This window comes from Hyperolius riggenbachi, chromosome 6 (genome assembly GCF_040937935.1).
Source record: "Hyperolius riggenbachi isolate aHypRig1 chromosome 6, aHypRig1.pri, whole genome shotgun sequence".
Lineage (NCBI taxonomy): Eukaryota > Metazoa > Chordata > Amphibia > Anura > Hyperoliidae > Hyperolius > Hyperolius riggenbachi.
In genome coordinates, this window is record NC_090651.1 from 22,581,493 (window position 1) to 22,608,754 (window position 27,262).

At 43.3% G+C, this 27,262-nt stretch overlaps 1 protein-coding gene across 1 annotated transcript in view; it reads right to left on the reverse strand.

Moving 5' to 3' along the window:
- The window catches only part of GLIS1 (GLIS family zinc finger 1), a 169,009-nt gene that overhangs the window by 86,466 nt on the left and 55,281 nt on the right, over positions 1-27,262 (reverse strand). The window contains exons 3-4 of the mRNA XM_068242414.1: positions 14,264-14,417; positions 3,461-4,385 (exon numbers count right to left, since the gene is read on the reverse strand). Of these exons, the coding sequence (XP_068098515.1) occupies positions 3,461-4,385; positions 14,264-14,417 (1,079 nt within the window). The remainder of the gene's footprint in view (positions 1-3,460; positions 4,386-14,263; positions 14,418-27,262) is intronic.

The window sequence follows — 27,262 nt, forward strand, 5'->3', positions numbered from 1 at the left end:
CGCCGCCTCTCCCCCGCCCCTCTCAGTGAAGGAAGACTGAGAGGGGCGGGGGAGAGGCGGAGATACGCGCTGACAGACGCGCGTGGGGCAGGGCTGCGGCGGTTAGCCCTGCCCCAACCAGGAAGCGCTCCCCCGGTGTATCGAGGGGGATTTGGGGGTGAAGGGACCCCTGTTAAGCCGCGCTATAGCGGCGTTTTAGCAGGGGCACACATGCCCCTGCTATTTATGAGGTCTGAAGCGAGATTTATTCTCGCTTCAGACTCTCTTTAAAGGACACCTTTAAAGGGAGATGGAAGCTGCCATATCAATTTCCTTTTAAATGATGCAAATGGCCTGACTGTCCTTCTGATCCTCTGCCTCTAATCCTTTTAGCCATTGGTGTCTGGTAAAATAGGGGCCTTGCATTTTGAATAGCGGGTGGCCTCTTGCACCCACATTTCCTACCTTAGCTGATAGAACGACATGGACGCTTATGGAGTGCCTAAACCTCCATAGCAACTGATATTATGCATTTAAAGAGACACTGAAGCGGAAAAAAAAATATGATATAATGAATTGGTTGTGTACTATGAATAATTACTAGAAGATTAGCAGCAAAGAAAATATTCTCATACTTTTATTTTCAGGTATATGGTGTTTTTTCTAACATTGCATCATTCTATAATATGTGCAGATTACACAACACTCAGCATTCAAAATGATTATTTCAGAGCAGTCTGTGAAGTAATGACCTCTCCTCTGGCAGAGAAAAAGTAAACAGTTCACTTGCAGTTGAGATAATAAAAGTCAGATAACAGCCCTCTCCAGGACTAACTTAGTCGGAGAGCTTAATGGCTTGTTTGCATAGAGATAACAACTGGAGTTTCTCAACTCTTCCTGTACTGGAAACAATTAGACTGATGTATCTGATCTTAATGTTTTATTTCTTAGCTGTACTACACATACAAATCATAATATCATAATTTTTTTTTCGCTTCAGTGTCTCTTTAAAGCGTCATGGGGTGAGTTTAGGTATGGGTGGGGGGTTCAGTTAGGGTTAGAAATCAAAGCAAATGAACAGAGGCGCCAAAAGAATAAAACAATAATGTAAACATTTTAAAACATGGAGGTGGCCGAAGTGGATATCTGGCCATTCCAAAGAACACTCTAGAAAACAGATGTGTATTATAACACAAATAAAATTTATTTAAACACTCCACGATTTCACAACGCGTTTCGTGGGCGAGACCCCACTTCTTCAGGGAATTCAGATAGGAGTATATAGCAGTATAGGTTCAGGTCTGCATTAAGCGCCTCTGTTCACAAAATGTTTATATTATTGTTTTATTCTTTTGGCGCCTCTGTTCATTTGCCTCAATTATCTATCCACCCTGGTGGAAGGGCGGAGAACGTTTACGTTTCCTTCCTATCTACAGGGAGCGACTTTTTATTCCTGAGTAGGGACAGGTTCATTCTCCCTGCCTGCCGTTATAGTGGTTGCCTAAGATGTAGCGCTGACTTGTGAGTATTCTATACTTACCTTCATTACACCTCCCTTGTGTCCAGACATACTACACTATATTGGGCTCTCAGTGTCCCCGTTCTTTATCTCAGGGTTAGAAATCAGGGTGTGAGGGGGTAGGGTTAGGCACCGAGGGGGGCGGTTAGGATTAGGCATCAAGGAGGGCGGTTATGGTTAGGCATTGATGGGGGTTCGGTCAGGGTTAGGCACTGGGGGGGCGGTTAGGGTTAGGCACTGTAAGGGGTGGTTAGGGTTAGGAATTGATGGGGGGCTCAGTTAGGGCTAGGCACTGGAGGGTGGTTAGGGCTAGGAACTGGGGGGGGGGGGTGGTTAGGGTTAGGCACTGGGGGAGGCGGTTAGGGTTAGGCACTGTAAGAGGCGGTTAGGGTTAGGAATTGGTGGGGGGCTCGGGTAGGGCTAGGCACTGGGGGGGGGGTTAGGCACTGTAAGGGGCGGTTAGGGTTAGGCATTGTTGGGGGGCTCGGTTAGGGCTAGGCATCAGTAGAGGGAGGGCTCATGTGAGATTAGGATTGAGTTTAATGTCAGTTAAATTTACCAAAATTTTACTATCGGAATGACCATATTGTACTAGCGGCTATTTTCAGCTTCCAAGTTTTCCCGCGACATTTTTGCATGTAGGTGTGATTGTGAACCTTTCACCACGATCACCTTCTCTTCTTCCTCACTGGATCTGTTCCTATATACAAGCTAATTGAACGCTTATGAGTCCTTAAAGAGACACTGAAGCGAAAAAAAAAATATGATATAGTGAATTGGTTGTGTACTATGAATAATTACTAGAAGATTAGCAGCAAAGAAAATGTTCTCATATTTTTATTTTCAGGCATACAGTGTTTTTCTAACCTTGCATAATTCTATAATATGTGCAGATTACACAACACTCAGCATTCAAAATGATTCTTTCAGAGCAGTCTGTGAACTAATGACCTCTCCTCTGGCAGAGAAAAAGTAAATAGTTCACTTACAGTTGAGATAATAAAAGTCAGAAAACAGCCCTCTCCACGACTTTGAAAGTCGTAGAGCTTAAGGCTTTTTTGCATAGAGATAACAACTAGAGTTTCTTAACTCTTCCGGGACTGCAAACAATTAGACTGATGTATCTGATCTTAATGTTTTATTTCTTAGCTGTACTACACATACAAATCATAATATCATAATTTTTTTTTCGCTTCAGTGTCTCTTTAAAGAGGAACTTTCGAGAAAATCTTAAAATTTAAAACACATACAAATAAGAAGTACATTTCTTCCTGAGTAAAATGAGCCATAAATTACTTTTCTCCTATGTTGCTGTCACTTACAGTAGGTAGTAGAAATCTGACATTACAGATAGATTTTGGACTAGCCCATTTTCTCATAGGGGGTTCTCAGGGTTTTCTTTATTTTTAAAAGCACTTAGTGAATGGCAGTTGCTCCGTCCAACTGCCAAAATAGTGTGCAGGGAGCAGGGAGGCTGGTCAGCATATTTGTATAAAGATTTTTCATGGAGTGTCTTTATAAAGAATAAAGGCCATGCTGAGAATCCTCTATGGAGAGATGCACTAGCCCAAAATCTGTCGGTTCTGTCAGATTTCTACTACTTACTGTAAGTGACAGCAACATGGAAAAAGTAATTTATGGCTCATTTTACTCTGGAAGAAATATACTTCTTATTTGTATGTGTTTTTAATTTTAAGATTTTGGCGACAGTTCCTCTTTAAGGTTTTATGCGGATTTATCAGACACAGGTGACAAGGAGTAAAGAGAATTGATTAATGGAAATAACTTGGGGAAGGTTGAGATAGGACACTCATATAGTAATTTGTGCATCAAAATCTCAGTGTATCATAAGAACAGTTTTCTAAAATGAATAATAGACTATTGGTTTTAATACTGGCCCCCATTGAAAGCAATATTCATTATTTAATAAATGTATTATTTATCTGTAAAACCTGTACTTACCATGCACTTGTTGGGTTTCTCCCCGGAATGGACTCTCATGTGAATCAGTAGCTTGTATCGGGCATTGAAGGGCTTGAACCGCCTGGCACATCCGGCCCAGAAGCACGTGAAATCCTCTCCCACTCGCTGGTCGATATGTGTCTTCTCAATGTGTCTCACCAACTCCTCCTGCTGTTCATAAAAGGCACTGCAGTCTATCCAGCGGCAGAGCTGTCTCACCTCTGCTCCAGCCTTCTCTTGGTCATCAGTTAATAGCGCCTTGGGAGACATGACTGGAGGCAGATCGAGGGGGGACAGAAGCCCCGGTTGATAGCTGTCCTCGGGTTCCTGCTTGAGGAAGTTGAGTTTGCTGCAGTCACTGGAGGTGGTGCTTAGATGGAGGCGGGGCGTGTCCTCTGAGCAAGGTATGTGGACCAATTCAGTGGGTTTCAATTCGCACTCTTCAGCGTTAGGGAGGTGACATAGAGCAGAGGTGGGCGATCCGCAGAGGCCTTCAGGAAGTGAAGCTTTTGGTGGGCTGGAGGTGGGGACACCTCCAGAAGGAAGTAGCACCCTGGTGGGTGACATGCAGACTTTGCTCACGCAGGAGGGCAGTGATGTGTTAGAGGAATGAATAATACCTACAATCTCCAGGCTATCAGTGAGGCATCCTCGGTTTCCTGCCGACTGGAACTGGGCAGACTGGGAACTGCTTTTTCCTGTCAGAGAAACCGGAGGGTCTAGAAAGTAGGAGGACAGGCAGTTTTTATATCCATTGTGGGATACCGCGGTGTCGGGCAGGACAGCCGTCCGTATCTCAGAAATGCTGGAAAAGCAAGGTGGTGCTGGTAGGTGGGAGAAATCACAGGGACCCTCCTGCTTGATGCGGCCGGCTGAGGGCGTACCATTCAGATAGAAAGAGACGGGGGTGGAAAACCGTGAACACCTGCAGAGATAAAGGGGAGAGGATGACTGGACAGGAGGCTACCCTAACAGTGACAAAATGGAGTAACATTTCACGCTCATGTATACCTCCCAACTTTTTGAGATAAGAAAAGAGGGATAATTTAAGACACACCCCTGCCACATCTCTAACCACGCCTCTGCCACACCCCTTGCCATGCATATCTCAAAGAATTCAGCATCAAAAGATGTAGTTTTATCATTCAAACCACACTGGTCCTTTCTATCATCATTAGTTAGAATTAGGTAGTAATAAATAGCCTCATTCCCAGTATAGATAGCCAGACTTGCCCTCACCTCAGTATTAGACAGTCTCTTTCTCTCCCCCCATATGCATAATATGCGCAGCAGAGTGTGTGGGTTCAACTCAACTGTCGGCGCCGCTGGGATCTTTAGTTTGTCTCACTCACAGCGTCTCCTCTCTGACGCCTCCAGCGGTGCACATGCAAGGAGATACCACTAGAGGGCATCACAGAGAGATGTTGCAACCGTGCGATATAAGCTAGGGATATGGCACCTTACTCCTGGCTTAGAGCACTGCCTGGCACTTGATTTGGCCTGAGGAAGTGGGCAGGGACTCACTAAACGTGTTGCCAGTGCTAATAAAGTTCATTTTTATATGAATTTGTCTTCATTTGAGGTAAGCCACCTCGACCCTTATCTACTTTATTGTTTGTAGCTTAATTTTATTATCTTTTGGGTGCCTTTTTATCTTGCTGTGTTTTTATTATGTTACTTTCACTACAGTTCCTCTTTAAATTAAAAAAATGTTATGTGGAGTTGTCTGATAGAAAAATGATGTTGTATCATTTTATGACAGTGAGAGGGCTCTTGATTGTGATGTTGTGGAAAAGTTTTTAACCAAAGCTGTTCTTCTGCAACTTATATAAACTGTTCCCGCAAAGAATGACTTAGTCTTAGAGGTTTCACAACTCTTACAGTAAAGAACTTTTGTGGAGGTATATATGTTACATTTTATTCCAACGACAGGAGAAGAGATAATCAATGTGATGCAAATGACTCAGGTTTCCGCACACATTTAATGCAAATTGAAAGCAGCTTGGAATCGGGCCAATAAAACGCACTGCCTGCTGATTTGGATTGGTAAGTCGTAATTATTTCTCATTGACCATCTCTACTTACAGGAAGTGCTCCAGTGACTCGGACCTGAACTCAGAACTTCCTCTCAGCTCTGAAAGATAAGCAACAGCATAATAACCTTTAGGCCTGTTTCACAGTGCGACGTTAAAGTCCCACGTTACAGCAGCCAGTAACGCAGCCTAACTCACAGCAGCACTGTAAAATCAATGTTGCTGTTCACAGTGCACGCGTCGCGTTAGGGCAGCCTTTCTCAACCTTTTTACCCTGGAGGAACCCTGCAAATAACATTTGGATCTCAAGGAACCCCTGCAAAAACATTTTTAATCTCGAGGAACCCCTACATTTATTTTTATGGAGGCATGTTCTTTAAAAGTAGGTGAGGCTGTCAATTTCACTACCCCCTATTACACTGCTACTCATTATACTGTGCTCATTATTCTTACCTCCAATTTAAGGCTTCTTTTTACAGTACCACCTATTATGATGTGCTCTATTATACTTCCTCCACAATGGGGGAAAATGCCAAAGAACCTTTGCAGAGTCCTCAAGGAACCCTGGTTGAGAAAGACTGCGTTAGGGTATAACGCTGCACGTTAAATGAAAGTGCAGCATGCTGTACGTTGTACCCCTATAGAGCTGCGTTAGATTGTTTGCACATGCTCAGTGACTAGCCACATGGCTAATTAATATTCACTGCACTGTGGTGACTCGTGGTGGGACTCGTAGTGTTGTCCGGATCATGACACTCATAGTGTTGAGCCGGATCTTTCTTGTGAGTCGAATCATCCGGATCATCACAATGATTCGGTTCACAGTGGATGTCTGTCTGGAAGAAACAGGAACATACAGAATGTACAGTGCAGGGAAAGTCTGTCCTGCTAGTCATTTCACCCAGTCTGCTTCCCTAGTAAAATGATTCAAATGATTTGGTTCAAAGATCCGGATCTTATCAATGATCTGATTCGAATGATCCGAATCCTTAAAAAGATCCAGACTTCCCATCACTATCCTGCAGCGGCTGCTTTGAGAGCCGCGTAACGCGGCTCAGTCTAACGTCCAACTTCAACACCACCATGTGTTGCGTTAGAGGCACGTTATGCGACCTTAACGTCCCCTAAAACGCAACGTCTTGGTGTGAAAGAGGCCTAAAACAACATTTAATGCAGAATAACTCACTGCAATGAAAACTCAATGCCCCATTCACAGTGCACACGTTGCATCGGTGACTAACGCTGCATGTTAAGTGAAAGTGCTGCATGCTGTGCGTTATACACGTTATTAGCTGCGTTGGACTGTTTGCACATGCTCAGTAATGACTTGGAAACATACTTTTCATTGCCTGTATGTTCAACTGTATGCGACCGTAACGGGGCATTAAGTTACGTTGCGACTTTTTGGGGGTATTGAGTTGTAATTTGCGTTGCGACTTTAACGTTGCATCAAAACGCAACATCCTTCTGTAGAAGAGGCCTTGAAGAAAACATTTGCTTGTTACAGCTGATACAAATCCTGTAATAAATCTGCAGTGTGTCTACTTCCTTATTTCATGGTAGCGGACATAGGGTTAACATCCTGTGTTTACAAATTAGCTGATCTGCCGGGGCACCCAGCTGAGACAGCTGAGAGATCAAATTACAACTTGCGATTAGTCACAGATGAGGGGGAATTAGACAGGCTAAACTCTCTAAATACATACAGGGTGCATTTCCCTCTGTTTTCATCCATCCTATGCAAGAGTTCAGGTCCACTTTCAGTGACCCTTAAAGTGAACCTAAAGTCACTTAAAAAAAACGAGATTAACTCACCTGGGGCTTCCCTCAGCCCCCTGCAGACGATCGGTGCCCTCGCAGCTCCGCTCCGAAGTCCCAGTACCCGGCGGCGAGCACTTCCGGTTTGGCCGTCACCGGCCGACAGGGATGGGAACGCGAGTGATTGTTCGCGTTCCCAGCCTGTATATCGCCCCCTATGCTGCTATTGCGGCCAGGAGGTCGCAATAGCAGCATAGGGGGCGATATACAGGCTGGGAACGCGAACAATCACTCGCGTTCCCATCCCTGTCGGCCGGTGACGGCCAAACCGGAAGTGCTCGCCGGCGGGTCCTGGGACATCGGAGCGGAGCTGCGAGGGCACCGATCGTCTGCAGGGGGCTGAGGGAAGCCCCAGGTGAGTTAATCTCGTTTTTTTTAAGTGACTTTAGGTTCACTTTAAGTGAAGATGTTTACATTAAATTATTGAAATTATCCAAAAAACATGGCCCCTGTTCAATTCACTTTTTTTCCTAAGTTTTCTCCTAGGAGATAATGTTTAATCTCTTGTCAATTTTTAGCTCTCTGCAATTGAAACATGACCAAAAAGGAAGTGAATAAGTACTGAATAAGTACTGCCAAAATTATTTTGAGTACTTTCGTGCTTGCTTTTTACTTGCTTGCTTGTTAGACATTTTGGCCCATATGCAATTAACTTTTTCTCCTGAGTTTTCTCCCAGGAGATATTTTTTTCATTTTCTATTTAAAATAACTTTTAGCACCTTGCAACTGAAAAAGTAACAAAAAGTAATCGAAAAAGTACTATCAAAATTATTTTGAGTATTTTCTTGCTTGCTGGTGGTGTTAACCTTTTCTGCCTCCACGGCAGTATATCTACACCGCTAAAAACTTCACCTAAGCCTCAGGGGCGTAGATATATGTACCTCCGCCGCAATCACCGCTCTGCGTGCCACCCACACTCGTTCTTGCCGCCATCCGTTAGCCCAGAGATCAGTAAATGGGAACGCAGTCCCCATTCATTGATCTGAGTCCCCGTAGCAAGGAGCGGCGGCTTCTATGAGAAGCCGCGATCATTCTGAAAAAAGAAAAGTTTCCCATCCACCCTTCACTTCCTGTAAGCGTGTATTGTACGCTTACAGAACGCATAAAAAAAATTATAGAGGACATCTTGTGGCCAAATAGTAAAATTACATATATAAACATTTTTTTTTTCAATTAAAGACTTTTTTTTACATATAAAATTAACTCTCCCCAAGGTACCCAAAAATGTTTTGTATAATTAAAAAAAATTATAATAAAAAAATACATAAATAGTTACCTTAGGGACTGAACATTTTAAATAAGTAAGTCAAGAGGGTATATTACTGTTATTTTTTAAATTGTGTGCTTGTGATGGACACAAAACTGAAAAAAATGCACCTTTATTTTCAAATAAAATACTGGCGCAAAATATTGTGATAATTATGTAATTTAAATGGTGTAATAGCTGGGACAAATGGGCAAATAAAATATGTGGATTTTAATTATGGCAGAGTGTATTATTTTAAAACTATAATGGCTGAAAACTGAGAAATAATGATTTTGTTTTCATTTTTTTCTTATTATTCCTATTAAAATGCATTTAGACTATAATAATTCTTAGTATAATGTACCACCCAAAGAAAGCCTAAATGGTAACGGAAAAAACAAGATATAGATCATTTTGCTGTAATAAGTAGTGATTAAGTTAGTGAGGAATGAATGGGGGGAGCACTGAAATGTGAAAATTGCTCTGGTCCATAAGGGGAAAATGCACTGAAGGCAGAAGTGGTTAAAAGGCATCTTAGTGACAATTTTGAAAATCTCACCCATGAGAAAACTCAGGAGAAAAAAGTGAATTGCGTATGGGTGTGGTTCTGATCCAGCTCTGAAACATGCCTGAAGAAGAAACTTAAAGTTTTGAAAGCTTGCAAAGGAATCTTGTACAGTTAGTCATTAAAGGTATCTCCAAACAACTTTTGTTGTTATGTCTTCGGATTCTCTAAAACCGGACCACATGCATATGGGCCTATGTGATTGATGTACGATTATTGATAAGAATAAAATATTAATTGGTGATTTGATGATTATAGATAGATGATTCATTGATAATAGTATTGTATGTCATCAGATACATAATGCTTTGGTTACACCTGATCAGTACACGCATGGCTGCTATTCTGTGGTTGTTGTTATGTCAATGCAGCATCTGTAAATTTCATGTGTCCTTTTTTACTCTTTTATTACATTTCATCATTATCATATTTGCATCTATTATCTTAAAGTGGTATTGTCACCATAAAAATCAAATTTCAACAGCAACTGGTCTGAGTGTATTAACCTCCTTAGCGGTAACCCCGTGTGTGACACGGGGTAAGCCGCCGGAGGGTGCCGCTCAGGCCCTGCTGGGCCGATTTGCTTAATTTTTTTTTTGCTGGACGCAGCTAGCACTTTGCTAGCTGCGCCAGCACCCCGATGGCCGCCGCCCCGCGCCCGATCGCCGCTATCTGGTGCGGCGCGCGGCCCCCCCCCCCCCCCAGACCCCGAGCGCTGCCTGGCCAATCAGTGCCAGGCAGCGCCGAGGGGTGGATCGGGTCTCCCAATGACGTCCCGACGTCGCTGACGTCATTCCGCCCCGTCGCCATGGCGACGGGGGAAGCCCTCCAGGAAATCCCGTTCTTTGAACGGGATTTCCTGATCGCCTATCGCCGGAGGCGATCGGCGGGGCTGGGGGGATGCCGCTGAGCAGCGGCTATCATGTAGCGAGCCCTCGGCTCGCTACATGATTTAAAAAAAAAATAATTAAAAAAAAACTGCTGCGCTGCCCCCTGGCGGTATTTTTCATACCGCCAAGGGGGTTAAGCGATAAAGATGCTAATCCTGCATTCAAAACTTGCAAAACTTTTTCTGCTGTTATGGTTTGGAGTTATCACATACTTTAGGAGCACTGGCCCTAGTGCCAAACAGTGACAAAGAGTTGAATGCTGGGAGTTCTTTTTATCTATAATATATTCCTCCTCTTCCATTTATTTCCCTGCCTAGCTGCTTATCAGAAACACCATCTGAATACTTGTGTTTACAAGCAAGGCTGAGGTGACTCAGTGATTGGAGGATAAGACAGTGTAGTTCCTAGTATACACCTCAGTGGGAGTGTCTGAAGACTCTGGGAGGAGGGAAGCTAATGAATACACAATGAGCAAGAGAAAGGAGGGGGGGAAACAAGAGTCAGGGAGGATATGATGTCAGTATTAGCTTGGCAAGATGGCCACTGCCTAGAATAGGATTTTCTGCTTTTCATTTATAAAATTCACAGGAATCATTATGTGGATAGCACAACACATCTGTTATATAAGTAGAAGTAGTATTTATCTACTTATATATGTGTTTTTTATTTCTAGGTTAGCATGGGTGTCACTTGTTCTTTAAGCCTACTATATTAGTACGATCCTCACTATTATTGCCATCATTTATTTTACTTTTTTTACTCAATGTTTTATATAATTCGTTATTATTATGAGCAGTTTTTATTATCATGCATTTTTTTTTTAACTCTTTAATTCCATGTAATCATTATCATGTTATAAATATGATGCTCACTGTAGATTATTATTGCTTATTTATGTGATTTTTAAAAATCAATTCATTATATCATTCTTTATTACTATGAACAAATGTTATTATCACATTTTGTATCTAATATTTATATTATATTATACTGATATCATTATCTGTCTTATAAATTATATTAGTATTTAGTATTATAATTAACTGCTATTATAATGACGTGTTTTAACAATTAATTAAATTATACTTTATTACTGTGATTAACTCTTATAAGTTCGGTGTGTGTTTTAACAATTATTTATATTAGATTTTATTATTATGATTTTACTGTTATAATAAAGTGTTTTAACAATTAATTATATTATACTTTATTATTGTAAGTAACTTTTATTATCATTATCTGTTTGAGCAATGGTTTATATTATTCTTTAGAATTATGATTAGCTGTTATTATCTAGACCAATTTTATTTTTTTTCTTTACCTAGCATCTGTTAGCAGCAGCAGCAGTAGTAGTAATAGTAGTATAGTAAAAGTAGAAGTAGTAGTAGTAGTAGTAGTAATAGTAGTATAGTAGAAGTAGTAGTATTAGTAATAGTAGTATAGTAGAAGTAGTAGTAGTAGTAATAGTAGTAGCGTTCACCCAATGCTACTCCCAAGTATCACCATTACACTCTTTGTTCCCTCTCTGTTCCTACACTAAACATATCTCAGACCAGCTTTGAGATGTTTAATAACAGCTTTAAAAAAATAAAAAAATAAAAAAGATTGCACATTCATAATTATGCAAAAGTGCAATATCTCTAGATGTACATTTTTATGAGTCTCATTACAAATATAAAATGAATGCTATGCCCAGAATGCAGTTTACCTTTCACTCTCCCCATTATCTCATCCCTGACCCTTTCACAATACTGCATTTATCATATAGATCCTTTTCACATCTGGGCTCTTATTCAATTCACTTTTCTCCTAAGTTTTCTCATTGGTGATATTTCACAACTTATAATTAAAACGCCTTTTAAGCCTCCAGCAAGCAAGACAATGCTCATCATAGTTTTGATAGTAACTTTTTACCTACTTTTTGGTACTTTTTTTTTAAATCCAATGTACTGAAAAGTTATTTTAAACAGAAGATGAAAAATGTTATCCTAGGAGAAAACTTTGGAGAAAAAGTGAATGGAATAAGGGCTTTTAGAGAAGTACATTCCTTCTTGGTTACACTACTACAAACTACATCAATATAACCACAGTGGTAAAAGCTGTATAAAGTAAAACATTCAGCATACTCCTATCCTATAGAGACACAAGCATGAAAGCATTATATAGGCGAGGTCACCTCACAACTACCTCAGGATAAACGCTACAGGTCCTCGCTAACACACTTACGGTTGCCTCCTTCCACCTCACACCCTTCTGTGTAGTCTCGGGTGTTTGTACAGAGTGACTCTATCTTGTCTGTGATGTAGAGCCTGATGGGTGAGGCAGAGGATAGGGGGACATGTGACGGGGACAATGAACTTGCTCCTGTCTCTTCATCCTGGGAAAACCGTGAGGGATGAGATGGAGGCCGAGGTCGGATTTCTGATGTACGAGCATCTCTCATCTCTTCATTATGGAAAGCACAATATGGTAACGAGTATCTGGGCTGACCTTTCACCTCGGCATTATACTCGGCCTCCTAATTACCTTTGTTTTATAATTGCCCTCACTGACAGAAGATAAAGCCCCATAATTACACCCATCTCTTGGTACAGGGATATTAGCTGAACATGGACCATCCCGTAACCCCGACAACACATCAGCTGGCACCTGCAGTCGCCAAGTCATCAGCTTTCCCACATCTACTGGCGGATCCTACAGGAGGCTGTGAGGTATTCTGGCCTGTGAGGTGTGTTGTTGTGAGAGAAACCACAGCGAGGGGGGAGAACGGCGGTCTATGCAGTCAGGCTTGGACCACACTTGGAAGAAACAATGAAAAAACGAGAAGAGCACTCTCATAGAGTGTTATGTTTTAGCTTTAATTGGCTGCCCTGCTAAAATTGCACTTACAATATTGGTTACAGCGTGTATACTGTAGCTCCTCACATGAGCAAGATCTCTCCTCCACCAAACAAACTCTCAGACTATGGCCAGTGGGCAATTGTTGGTTGTTAACAGAGGGAATACATTTTGCATTTCACTGACTTGACTTGTATGCAGCTGGGTCACCAACTACATGTTTTGGGGCTTAATTATCTTGTTTCAAAGCCTCCTGCCAAAGAGACAGTCTAAGTTTAGGGCGGATTCTCAATTTGAAAATGCGGTCAGGTAATACTATCAACAACGATACAGCTGTATATAGATCCACTGTAGTATAGAGAAAAGCGAATCTCAGTTCAGATGCTCAGAGAGATGTTGAATTGTCTGGCTTGCGTGCACATGGAATGCAAATTGTATGATGCTCTGCATTGGGCCAATCAAAACCAGCAGGAAGTGCATTTCATTGGTCCAATTCCAACACACATTTCACACTCAATTTGCACACAAGATGTAATTATCAGGATCTCCTTGGCCATGTCTAACAATCAGAATTATTGAAAATTTTTTAAGATAGAACCAGCTACGCATTGTCTTTATAAACAGGTCGATGTATTAAGGAAAGGTGGGGGGAAAGGCTGCGCATCCCTAAACACATGTTGCAAATGAATGGTTAATCGCACAGGCATACACCGCCTCTGCCAGACTGAAAAATGCATGCCCTGCATCCAAGACAAGTGCTAACATTTATTAAACTAGGAGGTACTTTAGCTTCCAATATGGTTTGCATGCAAAGTATATTATACTAGACACTTGCGCCACGGTGAGGCAAACCTCTGGGCAAGTGATCTAACCTGAATTTAAAACCTTGGGAGCAGCTAAGCAAAAAAAAAATGTGTAACTTACATTTTGTTGAACAGTGAGGAGAACGCCAGTGCATACCACTGCATCTGAATTGAATGCGAAGTGTGCAGAAAATCTATTTAGGTGCTGCACACTGAGCTAGTGGTCATTTCAGATGCAGCCTTAGTGGTATGCACTGGCGTTCTCCTCGCAGGTCGATGTATTAGGCTATGTACCCACGTCACGATTTTTCCTGCAACAAAGGTTTTTTGCGCAACGAGTGATCTTGCGACATGGATACATGTGTGCGATTAGGCGAACGTCACGGTGGAACGGATCTTTGGGATCCATAATGACTACCGAGCAAAGTGCCGCAATCCTTTGAGCTCTTGTTTGCGCCCGTCACGTGCCATCGCTAGTTCCTGCGGGTAGGAAGACAGATCGGGAACGCATATTTGTCAGGCCGCGGCGCTGAGTGTTCCACGATCCATCTAGCAGTGAGTACAAGGCTTTAAAAAGTGCCGGACGTAGCAGATTCCCCCACAGAATTACCTGCCGTCAGCGTACTCGTAGTTGGCCACATGGTCACCATATGTTGTAGAATTCCTGGCCTGGCACAGAAGACTCTCTCTGGCCTGCAGGACGTCACCAGCAATGCTCTCTATCATCGTCTTCTTCACATTGCAGTGTGCGTATCCTCCATTCACTGAAACAGAAACAGAAGCCGGACGGATTAGGGTAATCGCTATCAGCTGTTTTTTACTTTTGACATATAAAAGTACGCTGCTCAAACAGACCCTGTTTTCTTTTATCTAAAGAGGCTCTGTAGTGACATAAAGTACAATGCAGTAAATTATTCAGGATAACCACTTATACTGCATAATACTGCATTACACATTCAGCACCAGAAACAATTCCTTTAGCTGTATATAGATATATATTGCTGTATATTGGTATGTAGCCCCGCCCTCTAAGTGAAGTCACAGCCTAGGCTGTTTAGCTATGCAGAATTCCCACTGCATTTATGCCTGGTCTCCCACTGCATTCTGGGAGACCAGGCATAATTTGTACAAGCGTATATTTCAGTGGTAGGTTCACAAGGGCACATCAGCACTGTAGTTTCTGTCAGAATGGTCTCAATTCACTAAGATCATGCTGGAGATAATAAGGCAATAGAATACATAAGTTATCTTATCTCTTCATTCCTTAAGTTACCTCCTCTGTAGTTAAGTTACCTCCTCTGTAGTTAAGTTACCTCCTGTGTAGTTAAGTTACCTCCTCTGTAGTTAAGTTACCTCCTCTGTAGTTAAGTTACCTCCACTGTAGTTATTTTCACACGCAGTTAATTAACAGCCTGTCTTTAACTTTAGAATTCTGGAGTTATTTTAAGGACTGAAGAGGTAACTTTAGGTTTGCCTGAGGTAAAATGTTTCCTGAATACTACATGCCTCATCACCATGGTGACCACTCTAGAAACGTTATTAAAGACAGGAGATAAGCTTAGTGAATTGAGTCCAATGACAGGCAGCGTGCTGCGCTTTTACCGGACGGTGTGTGCATTTACAGTGGCAGGCAGGGGTGTAACTAGGGGGGAGCGTCCCCTGCGACTGCAGGGCGGCACAGAGGTATGTGAGGGCCCCTCAACTACTAACCTTTCCTGATACTCCAGATTTTATTCATTTATTTATATAGTGCCGACATATTATGCAGCGCTGTACATACCGGTAGTATATAGTCATGTCACTAACTGTCCCTCAGAGGAGCTCACAATCTAATCCCTACCATAGTCATATGTCTATGTATGTATCGTGCAGTATATGTATTATAGTCTAGGGCCAATTTTAGGGGGAAGCCAATTAACTTATTTGTATGTTTTTGGGGTGTGGGAGGAAACCGGAGTGCCCGAAGGAAACCCACGCAGTCACGGGGAGAACATACAAACTCCATGCAGATGATGACCTGGCAGGGATTTGAGCAGGGGACCCAGCGCTGCAAGGGGAGAGCGCTAACCACTACGCCACCATGCGGCCCAGATCAGGGGTTTTGTGGCTGCACTTGTTCTGGGTGTGAATGTCCTGATGGCCACACTCGCCTTATGACCTTTGTATGATGGACTCCCTGTTGTGAGGGTCACCAAGGGGAGAGTTGTGAAGAGTAAGGGGCCCCAGCAAAGTTTTGCAGGGGGGGGCATGATTTGTAGTTAAACCTCTGAGAGTGGCAGTGAAGCATACATCAATGTACTGTATGCTTCGCTGTATGCGTCGCATCCCACTTTAAAGCGCAATATAACTTTTCACCGTCTTTGCGTTGTGATCCTATTGCAACACAACGAGCATGGTGTGAAAGGACCCTCATCAGCTATCTGCATCCAAACCTTGAGAATATCTGCTTCTCTTTGATCTTTACCATTATTGACTAGTGATGATCAATGACCTGCTCATAGCAGGGACGGATCTAGGGGCGGGGCAATCGGGACTCTTGCCCCAGGCGCAGTTTGTTAAATTCTTAAAAAGGCGGCAAAATGTGGATGGGGAATGGCAGTTTAGGCGCCAAAACCTGACCTTGCCCCAGGCGCAACTTGGGGCAACTTGGTCTAGATCTGTCCCTGGCTCATAGTGGATGATGCTCATTGTTGTTGCAAATGTTATGCACATGTATGTAGTTTGGAAATAGACTCATCAAATGCAGCAGTAAAAGCTAGATCCCCAGTTGGAAATATCTCAACACATTTTTAAAATGAAGCTTTTGTTTTTGAAAAAGCACTAGGTTGTTTGCTTTTTTATTATGTTATGTCACACGACACGATCCCATGACCTTGACATTCATAGCAAGTTGGATGATGATGGCATGTTTGGGGGCTTTGCAATTCATTCATAAAGTCACAAAGTTTGGACATAGACCAAATCTGAGAAGAAGAAACTGAATTTTTATGATGGAAGCCAAAGTTAAACTCAAATTTTGACAAATGTTTGTATATTACTTGATCATGCATCCTACTCACAGAATAACGTGAACTTGAATTACTGGGACTATTACTCCAGTGTATGATCCGGCATTGTGCGTCTTACTGCTTATTACCTGTATGGTTTGTGTTTGGGTTGTTTGTCACCCCTATTATAATTGTCTGTGACCTTATTTATTGTCCAGCGTTGCGTAAAATATGGTAGCGCTATATAAATCCAATAGATAATGATAGTGCATATCCTGAGGTCCATATACGTAGTGATGTGGCCTGTGAACCACCTGACTTGAAAGTCAGTCTGTTCCTAACTTTGTCATTGTTCTATCATTTGGGTATTTTACTAGACACAGCCATGTTTATTTCCAGTAGTAAGTAATTTACAGTTGTGAGAGTTGGACCATAAGGAAGGACGAGCGCTGAAGGATCTACGACTTTGAATTTTGATGCTGGGGAAGACTTTTAGGGGTCTCTTGATCTGCAAGAACATCCAGCCCGTCAATCCTGAAAGAGATTAACCCTGACCCGTGTCGGACTGGAAGCTGGAAAACTGAGGAAATCCACCTGCTGGCCAAGCAACAGAAACCCTGTTATCAATCCCAATAGAAATCGGCAGCAAGTCTTCACTGTGAGCAGCTACACCTGATTTATTGCTGCTTGGCCAGCAAGTGGATTTCCTCAGCTCTCCCATCTCCCAGTCCAACACTGACCCTGACTGTTCATTGGAAGGAGCAATACTGCAGCTGACATATTTTAGACATACAATAAGAAGGCAGAATTCACTGGAAAAGACCAAAGGCAAAAGGAATAAGGGACGACAGAGACTGAGATGGCTGGATAGGATCGTGGAAGCAACAAACATGATCTTGGACAAGCTTCGAGAGGCAGTAGAGGATACAGTAGCCTGGTGTGCTGTGGCCCATGGAATCGCAAAGAGTCAGACACTGTTAGGTGTCACCAGTGGATAAAACTAGAGAGGGCCACAGTTGCACAATATTTTTCATCAACCCATCAGCTCACTGAGATGAAGACCACACGCACCATGGGCTCTGCAACCACTCTCGCCACTGGTGCCACTGAGGGCCCACTAATTTAACGACACGATCAGTTGAGGAGTAACCATAGCTCCACCACTCTGAATATCCTTCTGTCTAATGGAGCAGAAGTGAATAAGAGAGAATTTGGCCCTCTGGACAATTCTCTCTTCTACGTTGTGGTTTTGATTATAAAACAGATCTGTGAATATATTGCGTATGTCACGGCTTGCAACATGTCCCAATGACAAATGGTCCATTTCCTGAAGCTGAAGATATTGCTTTCTTCAAAAGAAACGATGGGAAGAACGTCCACCTTCCACTCATCAAGTCAGCTTCACATTTCATATTCACCCCTCCAGCTTTCACATCTTAATATCCCAACCGTGTCTGACAGCAGTACTGGCATCTGGTCACTATTTATAACAACACCCTCAACTCGGTGAAGGTCTAATGGACGGGGCAACGTGTATCTCTCAGGGATTAAAGTCAACCAGTCGCTCCAATGAGCAGGGCCGGTTTAAGCAACAATGGGGCCCCAGGGCAAAATAAACCTGGGGGGCCCCCCAACATATACCCCGGAACAAAAATCGGCATTAGGGGACCTTTTTTGCAGCTGGTATAACAGGGTGTGAAGTCCCAATCGGTCGGAGCTCCACATTCTGGCTATCCCAGCCTGCATGGGGGACAGGGGGTTAAAAAGTTTCAGGAGGGGGGAGCCCACATAATTTTTTTTTTTAAAAAATTCCCACACTCTAAACATAAAAAAAAAAAAAAATTGGGAAAATAGGAAAAAATGCCAGGGATCTTCATACATCCATATTGCGGCTGTATAGCAATCCCTGGCCAAAGCGTAGGCTGCGTATGGACCCCCTGGAAACCCCGTCAGGTGGTGACATTTACCGCATTTAAAAGTATACTTTTTTCCTTCGAAACTTTAAAATCGATTTTCTCAAAAACTATAAGGTCTTTTTGAAAAAAAAAATTTCCTCTTATTCCTAATGATCTCCTTAACATATCCTGCAAATTTAGGGTTTCTAGCATTTAAGGTGGATTTGCTATTAACCATTAGAGTCGGCAGGTTTTTAAATGTGTATTTTTTTTCCTTTGAAACTTTAAAATCGATTTTCTCAAAAACTATAAGGCCGATTTGAATTTTTTTTCCTCTTGTAGCCACTGGGGGCCCCTACAAGCTCTGAGGCCCTGGGGCAGCTGCCTCCTTTGCCTTAATGGTAGCACCGGCCCTGCCAATGAGCATAGCTTTGACACCTTTGTACGGTATGTGTTTTTGTACTGCATGCAAACTAAGTTGCGCCTCATAGACTTGAACACACAAGTACAAGAGCAGAGGGCCCCACTTGTTCCCTTCTCTACTGTGGAAAAATGAGTATCAGTAGTTGAACTAGTTAAAAAGTACTTTTTTTGAGAGACTTTGGGCTTGATTCACTAAGGCAAATAGCATGCCTTACCAGATAGCAAGCGCTACAAACTTGTGCCTGCTAATTGGCAATGACGAGAGCTCCACTTGTCCCGACTTGTGCGGTAATTACCTCAACACATGTCAGTAAATGTCAAGATTAGAGCAGGCGGTAATGGCAAGGAACATCCGCCTGCTTTGAAGAGGTGATAAGTGAGCGATAAGAGCAAAGTCTATGCGGGACTGTGTGTTGTTAATGGAGACTAACAAGCAGAAGCAGAGATCTACCCTAGGCAGCAGCAGGGAGAGCGGAACAAACAAGGCTCCCCCTGAATACCTTAGGCTGTGTGTTTAACCTCTTGGGTTCCTGCTTTTAAGATGTGTATTTCACATCAGAAAGCTTGGCTACTGTGTAAAGTTTCTTAAAGTTTTTCTACACTGTGGCAATTAAATAGATTGTTAAGAAATATAGATACAGAGCAGATTCAGGGCAAGCAGAGGCAGTATAACAAAGGATGCACATCTAAAGGAAAGTTGGGGATGCCTCTTTAGCCCCATCTACACGATACTATTCTTTGTGCGATTCGATTACGATTCTATTTACGATCCAATTAAATCCGACATGTCCGATCATCCCAATCAGACATGTCGGATTTAATCGGATCGTAAATAGAATCGAAATCGAATCGCACAAAGAATCGTATCGTGTAGATTTGGCTTTATATTGTAATGCTGTCTCTGCACAGAGAACAACTGAATGTAACAACTCAGGCAGCTACTCTTCTCATGTTACCGCCATCGAGAGAGGCACTTATCGTGACCTTAAGACTGCACTGTGTGTACTCCTGTTTGTTATTGCCTGAAGAAGCGGGAATATACCCGTGAAACGCGTTGCGCTGTATGTTGGAGTATATAAATAAATGTGTTTGTACTAAAACCGACAGTATCATGTCTGCTTTGGGGAAATGAGTCCACCGCCGTTTCCCGATGAATTTGAAAGTTTTTAGATATATTTTATTCTGTTGGCGCCTCTGTTCTCCTTACAATATCAACATCCACCCCTGGTTGAGGGGTTGAATTCCCTTTCTTCTCCCTATCTACAGAGAGCGACATCTTAATCCTAAGTGAGGACAGACCTAATCTCCTCACCTCCCTACACAGTGGTTGCCTATGTGGTAACCCTGACTTGTGAGTATATCTATCATATACTTTTCCATTTACCCATCACCCAACTTACTACACTATATTGGGCTCTCGGTGTCCCTTCTTTTTCTCATGTTACTGCCAGTTTACTTCGGTAAATTCCCACATTTCTATCGCAGCTGTGAAAATTTTTATGAATTAGCACACAAAAGTATAAAATACCGAATGCGGTATTTTCCCGACCAGATTTTTTTACCGCACAACCTTTTATGAATTGAATCCATTGTGTGGAGATACCACCTAGGAGAAAATGTAGGAGAATAAATTAATTGCGTATGGACCAAAGAGTAATATCTCACTAGCAAGTTTATAGCAAAGCCTGTTGGCAGATAGAGTACATCCATACCAGATTTATAATGACTGGGGGGGCAGCCTTATAGCCTGCAGAGGTGGCCAGGCTATGGGGGCCCTTAACTGCTTCCACTCCCTCTGATACGGCCGGGCCTCCCTCTAGACAGGGGCGTAGCAATTGGGGTTGCAGAGGTTGAGACTGCATCAGGGCCCTTGGGCCAGAGGCAGGGCCGGTGCTACCATAGAGGCAAAGGAGGCAGCTGCCCCAGGGCCCCAGAGCTTGTAGGGGCCCCCAGTGGCTACAAGAGGAAAAAAAAATTTTCAAATCGACCTTATAGTTTTTGAGAAAATCAATTTTAAAGTTTCAAAGGAAAAAAATTACACATTTAAAAACCAGCCGACTTTAATGATTAATAGCAAATCCACCTTAAATGCTAGAAATCCTAAATTTGCAGGATATGTTAAGGAGATCATTGGGAATAAGAGGAAAAAACAATTTTTCGAAAAGACCTTATAGTTTTTGAGAAAATCGATTTTAAAGTTTCAAAGGAAAAAAGTATACTTTTAAATGCGGTAAATGTCACTTTTAGTACCTAACGGTAGTGTAATTTTACATGCATCAAACGAAAGCGCAATAAATTTCCTGACGGGGTTACCAGGGGGTCCATACGCTGCCGCAGCGCTTTGGCCAGGGATCGCTATACAGCCGCAATATGGCTGTATGAAGATCCCTGGCATTTTTTTCCTATTTTCCCAATTTTTTTTTTATGTTTAGAGTGTGGGAGTTTTTTTTTTTTTTAATTATGTAGGGTCCCCCCTCCTGAAACTTTTTAACCCCTTGTCCCCCATGCAGGCTGGTAGCCAGAATGTGGAGCTCCGACCGATTGGGGCTTCAAACCCTGACTATACCAGCTGCAAAAAAGGTCCCTTAATGCCAATTTTTGCTCCGGGGTAGAGCAGGTATTGTAGCCTTTTGTACTATAGGTGTGAGGATCGTGATATTATATGATTCCTGGCCCCGTGTGGGTCATCATGGGAGGTGGGGGAAGGGGGTGTAAATGCGTGCATGCAAAAAAGGGAACCTGGAAATTTGGACATCCAGTAATGCCGACAGTAAAATAGCAGTGTTCAATAAGTGTATTGTTAAAGGTAATAAATACAGATATTTTACTATGGCTAAACCTAACCCTACTCTCACACAGAACCCTCCCACCCACCTGACACCTAACACCCACCTACACACACACACACACACACACCACACACACCACCTGTCTGACGCCAAACCCTAAGGCAGTTGGCTGATGGTGTAATGGTTAAGGGCTCTGCCTCTGACACAGGAGACCAGGGTTCGAATCTCGGCTCTGCCTGTTCAGTAAGCCAGCACTAATTCAGTAGGAGACCTTTGGCAAGTCTCCCTTACACTGCTACTGCCAATAGAGCGCGCCCTAGTGGCTGCTGCTCTGCTCTGGCGCTTTGAGTCCGCAAGGAGAAAAGCGCAATATAAATGTTATTTGTCTTGTCTTGTCTTGTAAGACCCCCTCCCCCCCCCCCCCCCCCTCCCGGGGAAAAAAAAAGTTCTCTTGTGCCGCCATAGGCTTCCATAGAGATATCAGCATTGAGCTGTAATTTGGGTACCTGATAAATAGTAGCGCCCGTTAATATAATATAAGGTATATATGATGGGGTATAAATATGTATGTATGTGTGTGTGTGAAGCAGGTGAGACGTTTTATATTGCATTTTGCCAGTTGATTCTGTTGTCAGAGTCCTGAGTGAAGCAGGTTGGAACCAAGCTCCTAAATCCTCCTGACTGAATGTTCCTTCCATAGAGGACCCACCTCTGGGATGGGATGACCAAAAGCAACTCATATGCAGAGAAACTGGCACTACAGCAAGAGGAGTGAGATAAATCTGCTGCAAGGCAAAGCAGCAATCCCCAGCGACAGGGATGTAACTGTTTCAGTAGACTAACAGTTGCCAAAGGACACCACATTCATATCAGGACAATAGTGCCCAACACTGGCGGAGACAGCAGCCTCACAAGTTTTCCTCAGACAGCAAAAACTCTAGAACCGGCCCTGACTATAGTGTGCTATTTTTTATGTCTAAAGTTGCTCACAGTATGACTAGTAGTTGCTAAACAAGTTACAGGGCAATTCCCCAGCAAGGCCTTATGTAGCTTTTAATATTTCATCCTCCGTCTAACATACAGCTGTGATTTATCAACATCAGCCCCGTGGAATCGGCCTATTAACTACGGCTCTCAAGTGTAAATATTTCAAAATCACATCTATCCCAACAGCCCATTATTAAATAAAAGCCCATGATTTTTCCATATGCGTAACAATGCGCTGAAACGTAAATAAATTGTTCTATTATCCATAAACGTCAATATAATTTATCTCAAGGCGGCCACGGAACAGATTGTGTCTGCAAAGCGATGAAGACATAACAGAAGACAGACTCCATGTTGGAAATCGCTCTGGAGTGAATGAACGGCTTTGCGGGCCGCGATAATTGCGGTGGATTCTCTCGGGTTGCACAGCTCTGTGCCAGAAACACTGTCCAGTATCCCAATATTGTTTGTTTTTTGGCACCTGCTAAAAAAAGATCATTGCAAAGAACCAGCATACTCCAATTATCCATTTTATCCTCCGAATTTGGCTGTAATTTTATGGTTGGATCTTGTCCCTCAAGCAGGGTGGAGACGGCTTACACGGCACAAAATGGTGCAAAAAGGAAAGTTTTCTGAGACTAAACACGAGATACATAATGAGCGGCGCTCAGAGCTGTTTATTGTGGCAGACCCGGCTGCCCCTCCCACTCAATCTTCAAGGCGTAAGGAACAATGGTGGTGATTTGCACACAAGTTTTCTTTTTTTGTCCCCTTTTGATAATGTTGAACAATTTCGACGTTCTTGTCAAAATCCCAGAATTCCTCTGAACTTTCCCTGCTAATGAATGATTTACACATATCGGTTTCCAATCCCTTCATAACGGCTCTATAATGCCATGTTCTTCTCATACTAAGAAACGAGTATGGGCATAGTCAGATTATGAAATTCACACCCAGACTTTGCCACAAGCTGGAACTTAGACCTCAGCAGTTGGAGACTCACCTGGGAACTAATGGATTCTGGCCTGTTTTGTTGAAGCTACATAGACTAAGGCAGGATGATGGGTAAGCTATTGTACTCAGGGTCGGAGTTCTATTAAAGGACACCAAGGCCCAGGCCTTGGGCTGCGGGTGGCCAAGGGGCGGCTGGACATGAAAGAGGGATTGCTGAATATGGAAGAAGAGGCTGCAAATGGAATAAAGAAGTTGCAATTAAGGAGCATGGAAATAATGGGGCTGCTGCCCAAGGGACCTGTATAGAGCTGAAGGAGGCTGCTGTACATGAATGTTAGACATGGAAGAGGGGGCTGCACAAGGTATAGGAGGGGGTGCTGCACATGGAAGAGAAGCTGCAAGAAAGTTGGCCTGGGGGTAGAAAAAGTATAAATCCGGCCTTAATTGCACTGATGACTAATACCAGGTTAAGGCCCGCAACTCGTGCCAAACAGGAGGAGCAGCATGAATGAGCCATTCTTAGATCTGAGAAGATTCAAGCACTTTATTGTCATTGTGTAACACATCAAAATTACTTTTCATGACAGCCCCACTGTCCACAGCCCACAGTATGAAATATGGAAACTGAATAAGAAAAGAGAGTCCATCTAGCTCACGGATATCCAACTTCAGTCCTGGAGGACCAGATCCATACCAGTGTTTAGGATGGACTTAGAAATGGAGAAATGTGTTTTACTTGATGAACCACACCTTTCCAGATTCAGTCCCATCCACTAACATGAGTTGTGCTAAAAGAAGTGTGAGGACCTCGGCCCTTGAGGACTAGAATGTGTTGAGGACTAGTGTTGGATCTCCCTGATTCTAGCTTGTCTGGATTTCAGTTACTGAGCTGCTTGTGGGTGTTCAAGTTTTTTGGGTTTAAAGAGACACTGAAGCAAGACTAAATCTCGCTTCAGCTCTCATACATAGCAGGGGCATGTGTGCCCCTGCTAAAACGCCGCTATCCCGCGGCTGAATGAGGGTCCCTGACCCCCCAACCCACCCCCCGCATATCTTGGTCGTAAATTTGGTCGCAGATTAGCCCTTCCTAGAGGCAGGGCTAACGGCTGCAGCCCTGCCTCACAGCGCGTCTATCAGACGCGCATCGCCGCCTCTCCCCCGCCCCTCTCAGTGAAGGAAGACTGAGAGGGGCGGGGGAGAGGCGGAGATACGCGCTGACAGACGCGCGTGGGGCAGGGCTGCGGCGGTTAGCCCTGCCCCAAGGCGGAAGCGCTCCCCCGCATTACGGAGGGGATTTGGGGGGACAGAGACCCCCGTTAAGCCGCGGGATAGCGGCGTTTTAGCAGGGGCACACATGCCCCTGCTAGCTATGAGGTCTGAAGCGAGATCTATTCTCGCTTCAGACTCTCTTTAAGACTGGATGCAGGGGTGTAACAATAGAGGTTGCAACTGCATTGGGGACCTTGGGCCAGAGGGGTCCTGTAGGGCCCTCCCTCAACAGCAGTATTAGCTCTTTATTGGTCCTGTGCTTGTAAAAATGACTTCTATAGATGCTTTGATTGGTAGTAATCCTACTAATATTATAATTGGGAAAGTTCGGATATTTGTTAATCACGCAAAAATGGCTGACTGGATTTGAATGAAATTTGGCACACACATAGTACATTACCTGGAATAACATATAGGATTTCACTGGGAAATGTAAACTGCAGCCATTCTTACACTGCTAATGGCAGGGTTCTCAAACATTGCACAGTTGGTCACTGGGTGAATGGGATTAATATTCAGAAAAGTGGGTGGAGCCTACAAAAAACAATCAAAATTCACCTATTAATTTTCAAGGGGAAATATTTAATTGCTGCCATTCTTGCACTGTTAATGGCACAAGCCTTAAACCTGGTACAGTTGGCCTTTTGGTGACTGGGGTTCAAATTCAGAAAAGCCACAGCCAATTAGATTTATTTCATTTTGATGCAAATCATTGATGCCACAGGGCCCAATGGAAAACTTGCACCGGGGTCCATAGCTCCTTAGCTACACCACTGACTGGATGTATTGATCCTTCAATCAAAATGCACCATACCTTCTAGGCAACTTTAAAATAAAATACCGTAGTTATTTCTCAGAAACATTGTAGTGCATTTCAACAGTTAGATGAAGACAGTTCAAAAGGCTCGTACACACGCCTGACTGAAGCCAACGACGGGTCCGTCGGCACCTTCAGCAGACAGTACAGCGTGTGTACAGTCTGTCGGTGGACTGACGAGGCTGTTTCTGAACAATCCGCCAGGCAGATCGTTCAGAAACAGCCTTATCAGTCCGCTGACAGACTGTACACACGCTGTACTGTCTGTTGGAACCCCACCCTGCAGGAGGTGCCGACGGACCCGTCGTTGGCTTCAGTCAGGCGTGTGTACGAGCCTTTAGTCACACAGAGAAAGAACTACCACACAGAGCAGAACCCCACAAAATTAGATAAGGGCATTTTGGCACTGGACTTAGGTTGTAGGTGATTATTTTGGGGCTATTTTCTTACTTTACTCTGGGGTTGGAGGAGGAGGTTGGGGCTATGTTCTTCTGGATGGGGGGAACTTCAAGAGCATAAAGGGGGAGTAGTATCTTCATGTTGGGGGGGGGGGGGGTTAATGGAAGGACATGGAGTTTTGTATGTTAGGAAGGATGTTATTGGGGCTGGGAGTTTATTTTAGAGGCAGGTTTGCTAGGACATAGAAGATAATTTATTTTATGTTGGGAGTTTATGTTAAATACTGTATATACTCGCATATAAGCCTAATTTTTCAGTACAAAAAATGTGCTGAAAAGTTACTCCCTTGGCTTATATGCGAGTCAGTGGAGCAGAACAGATGGTGACATCTAGGTTTTGCTAGTGGCTCCCTGCTGTGTCCGTGCCTTCCATCCCCTGCAACATGATGTGTAGAGTGCGCTGCTTAGGACTACCTGTGTCCCCTGGCTTGTGGAGCGGAGCATGCAAGCAACGTGTCAGCAGTGCAATGATCGGGGATTCTTTCAGTGCGGCAATCGCTGTGTATGATATCTATGACGCCATCTAGTGGGGCCTTGAGACACAGCTGTATCATCCTTGGGGCACATCTGCCTATGGGGAGGGGGGCTAACTTGTACTGGGGGCACACCTGGCTACTGTGGAGGGGGCTATACTGGGGAGGGGGCTTATATGCGAGTCAATCACTTTTTCCTGGTTTCTGAGGGAAAAGTGGGTACCTCGGCCTCAATGCGGGTTGGCTTATATGCGAGTATATACGGTATGTTAAATAATGTTTTTTCTTCAAGTAATACACTAACTAAACACTAAAACTAATGGCACCAAGTCTTCAAAATACAGAACCACATGACTTGTGGCCCAAAAGAACTTAATGTTTTCTTAGAAAGGAAGGCCTTCATAAACTTTTGGTAGAACTCTGTGAAACCAAGAAAATGTTGCACTTCTTTATTAAAGTATGGAGGTGGCCAATTAAAGTGGAACTAAATTTGGAATTTCCTCTCTATTGTAAAAGATTAGCCTCACAAGACAAAGGCTAAAGGGAAAAAAAACATT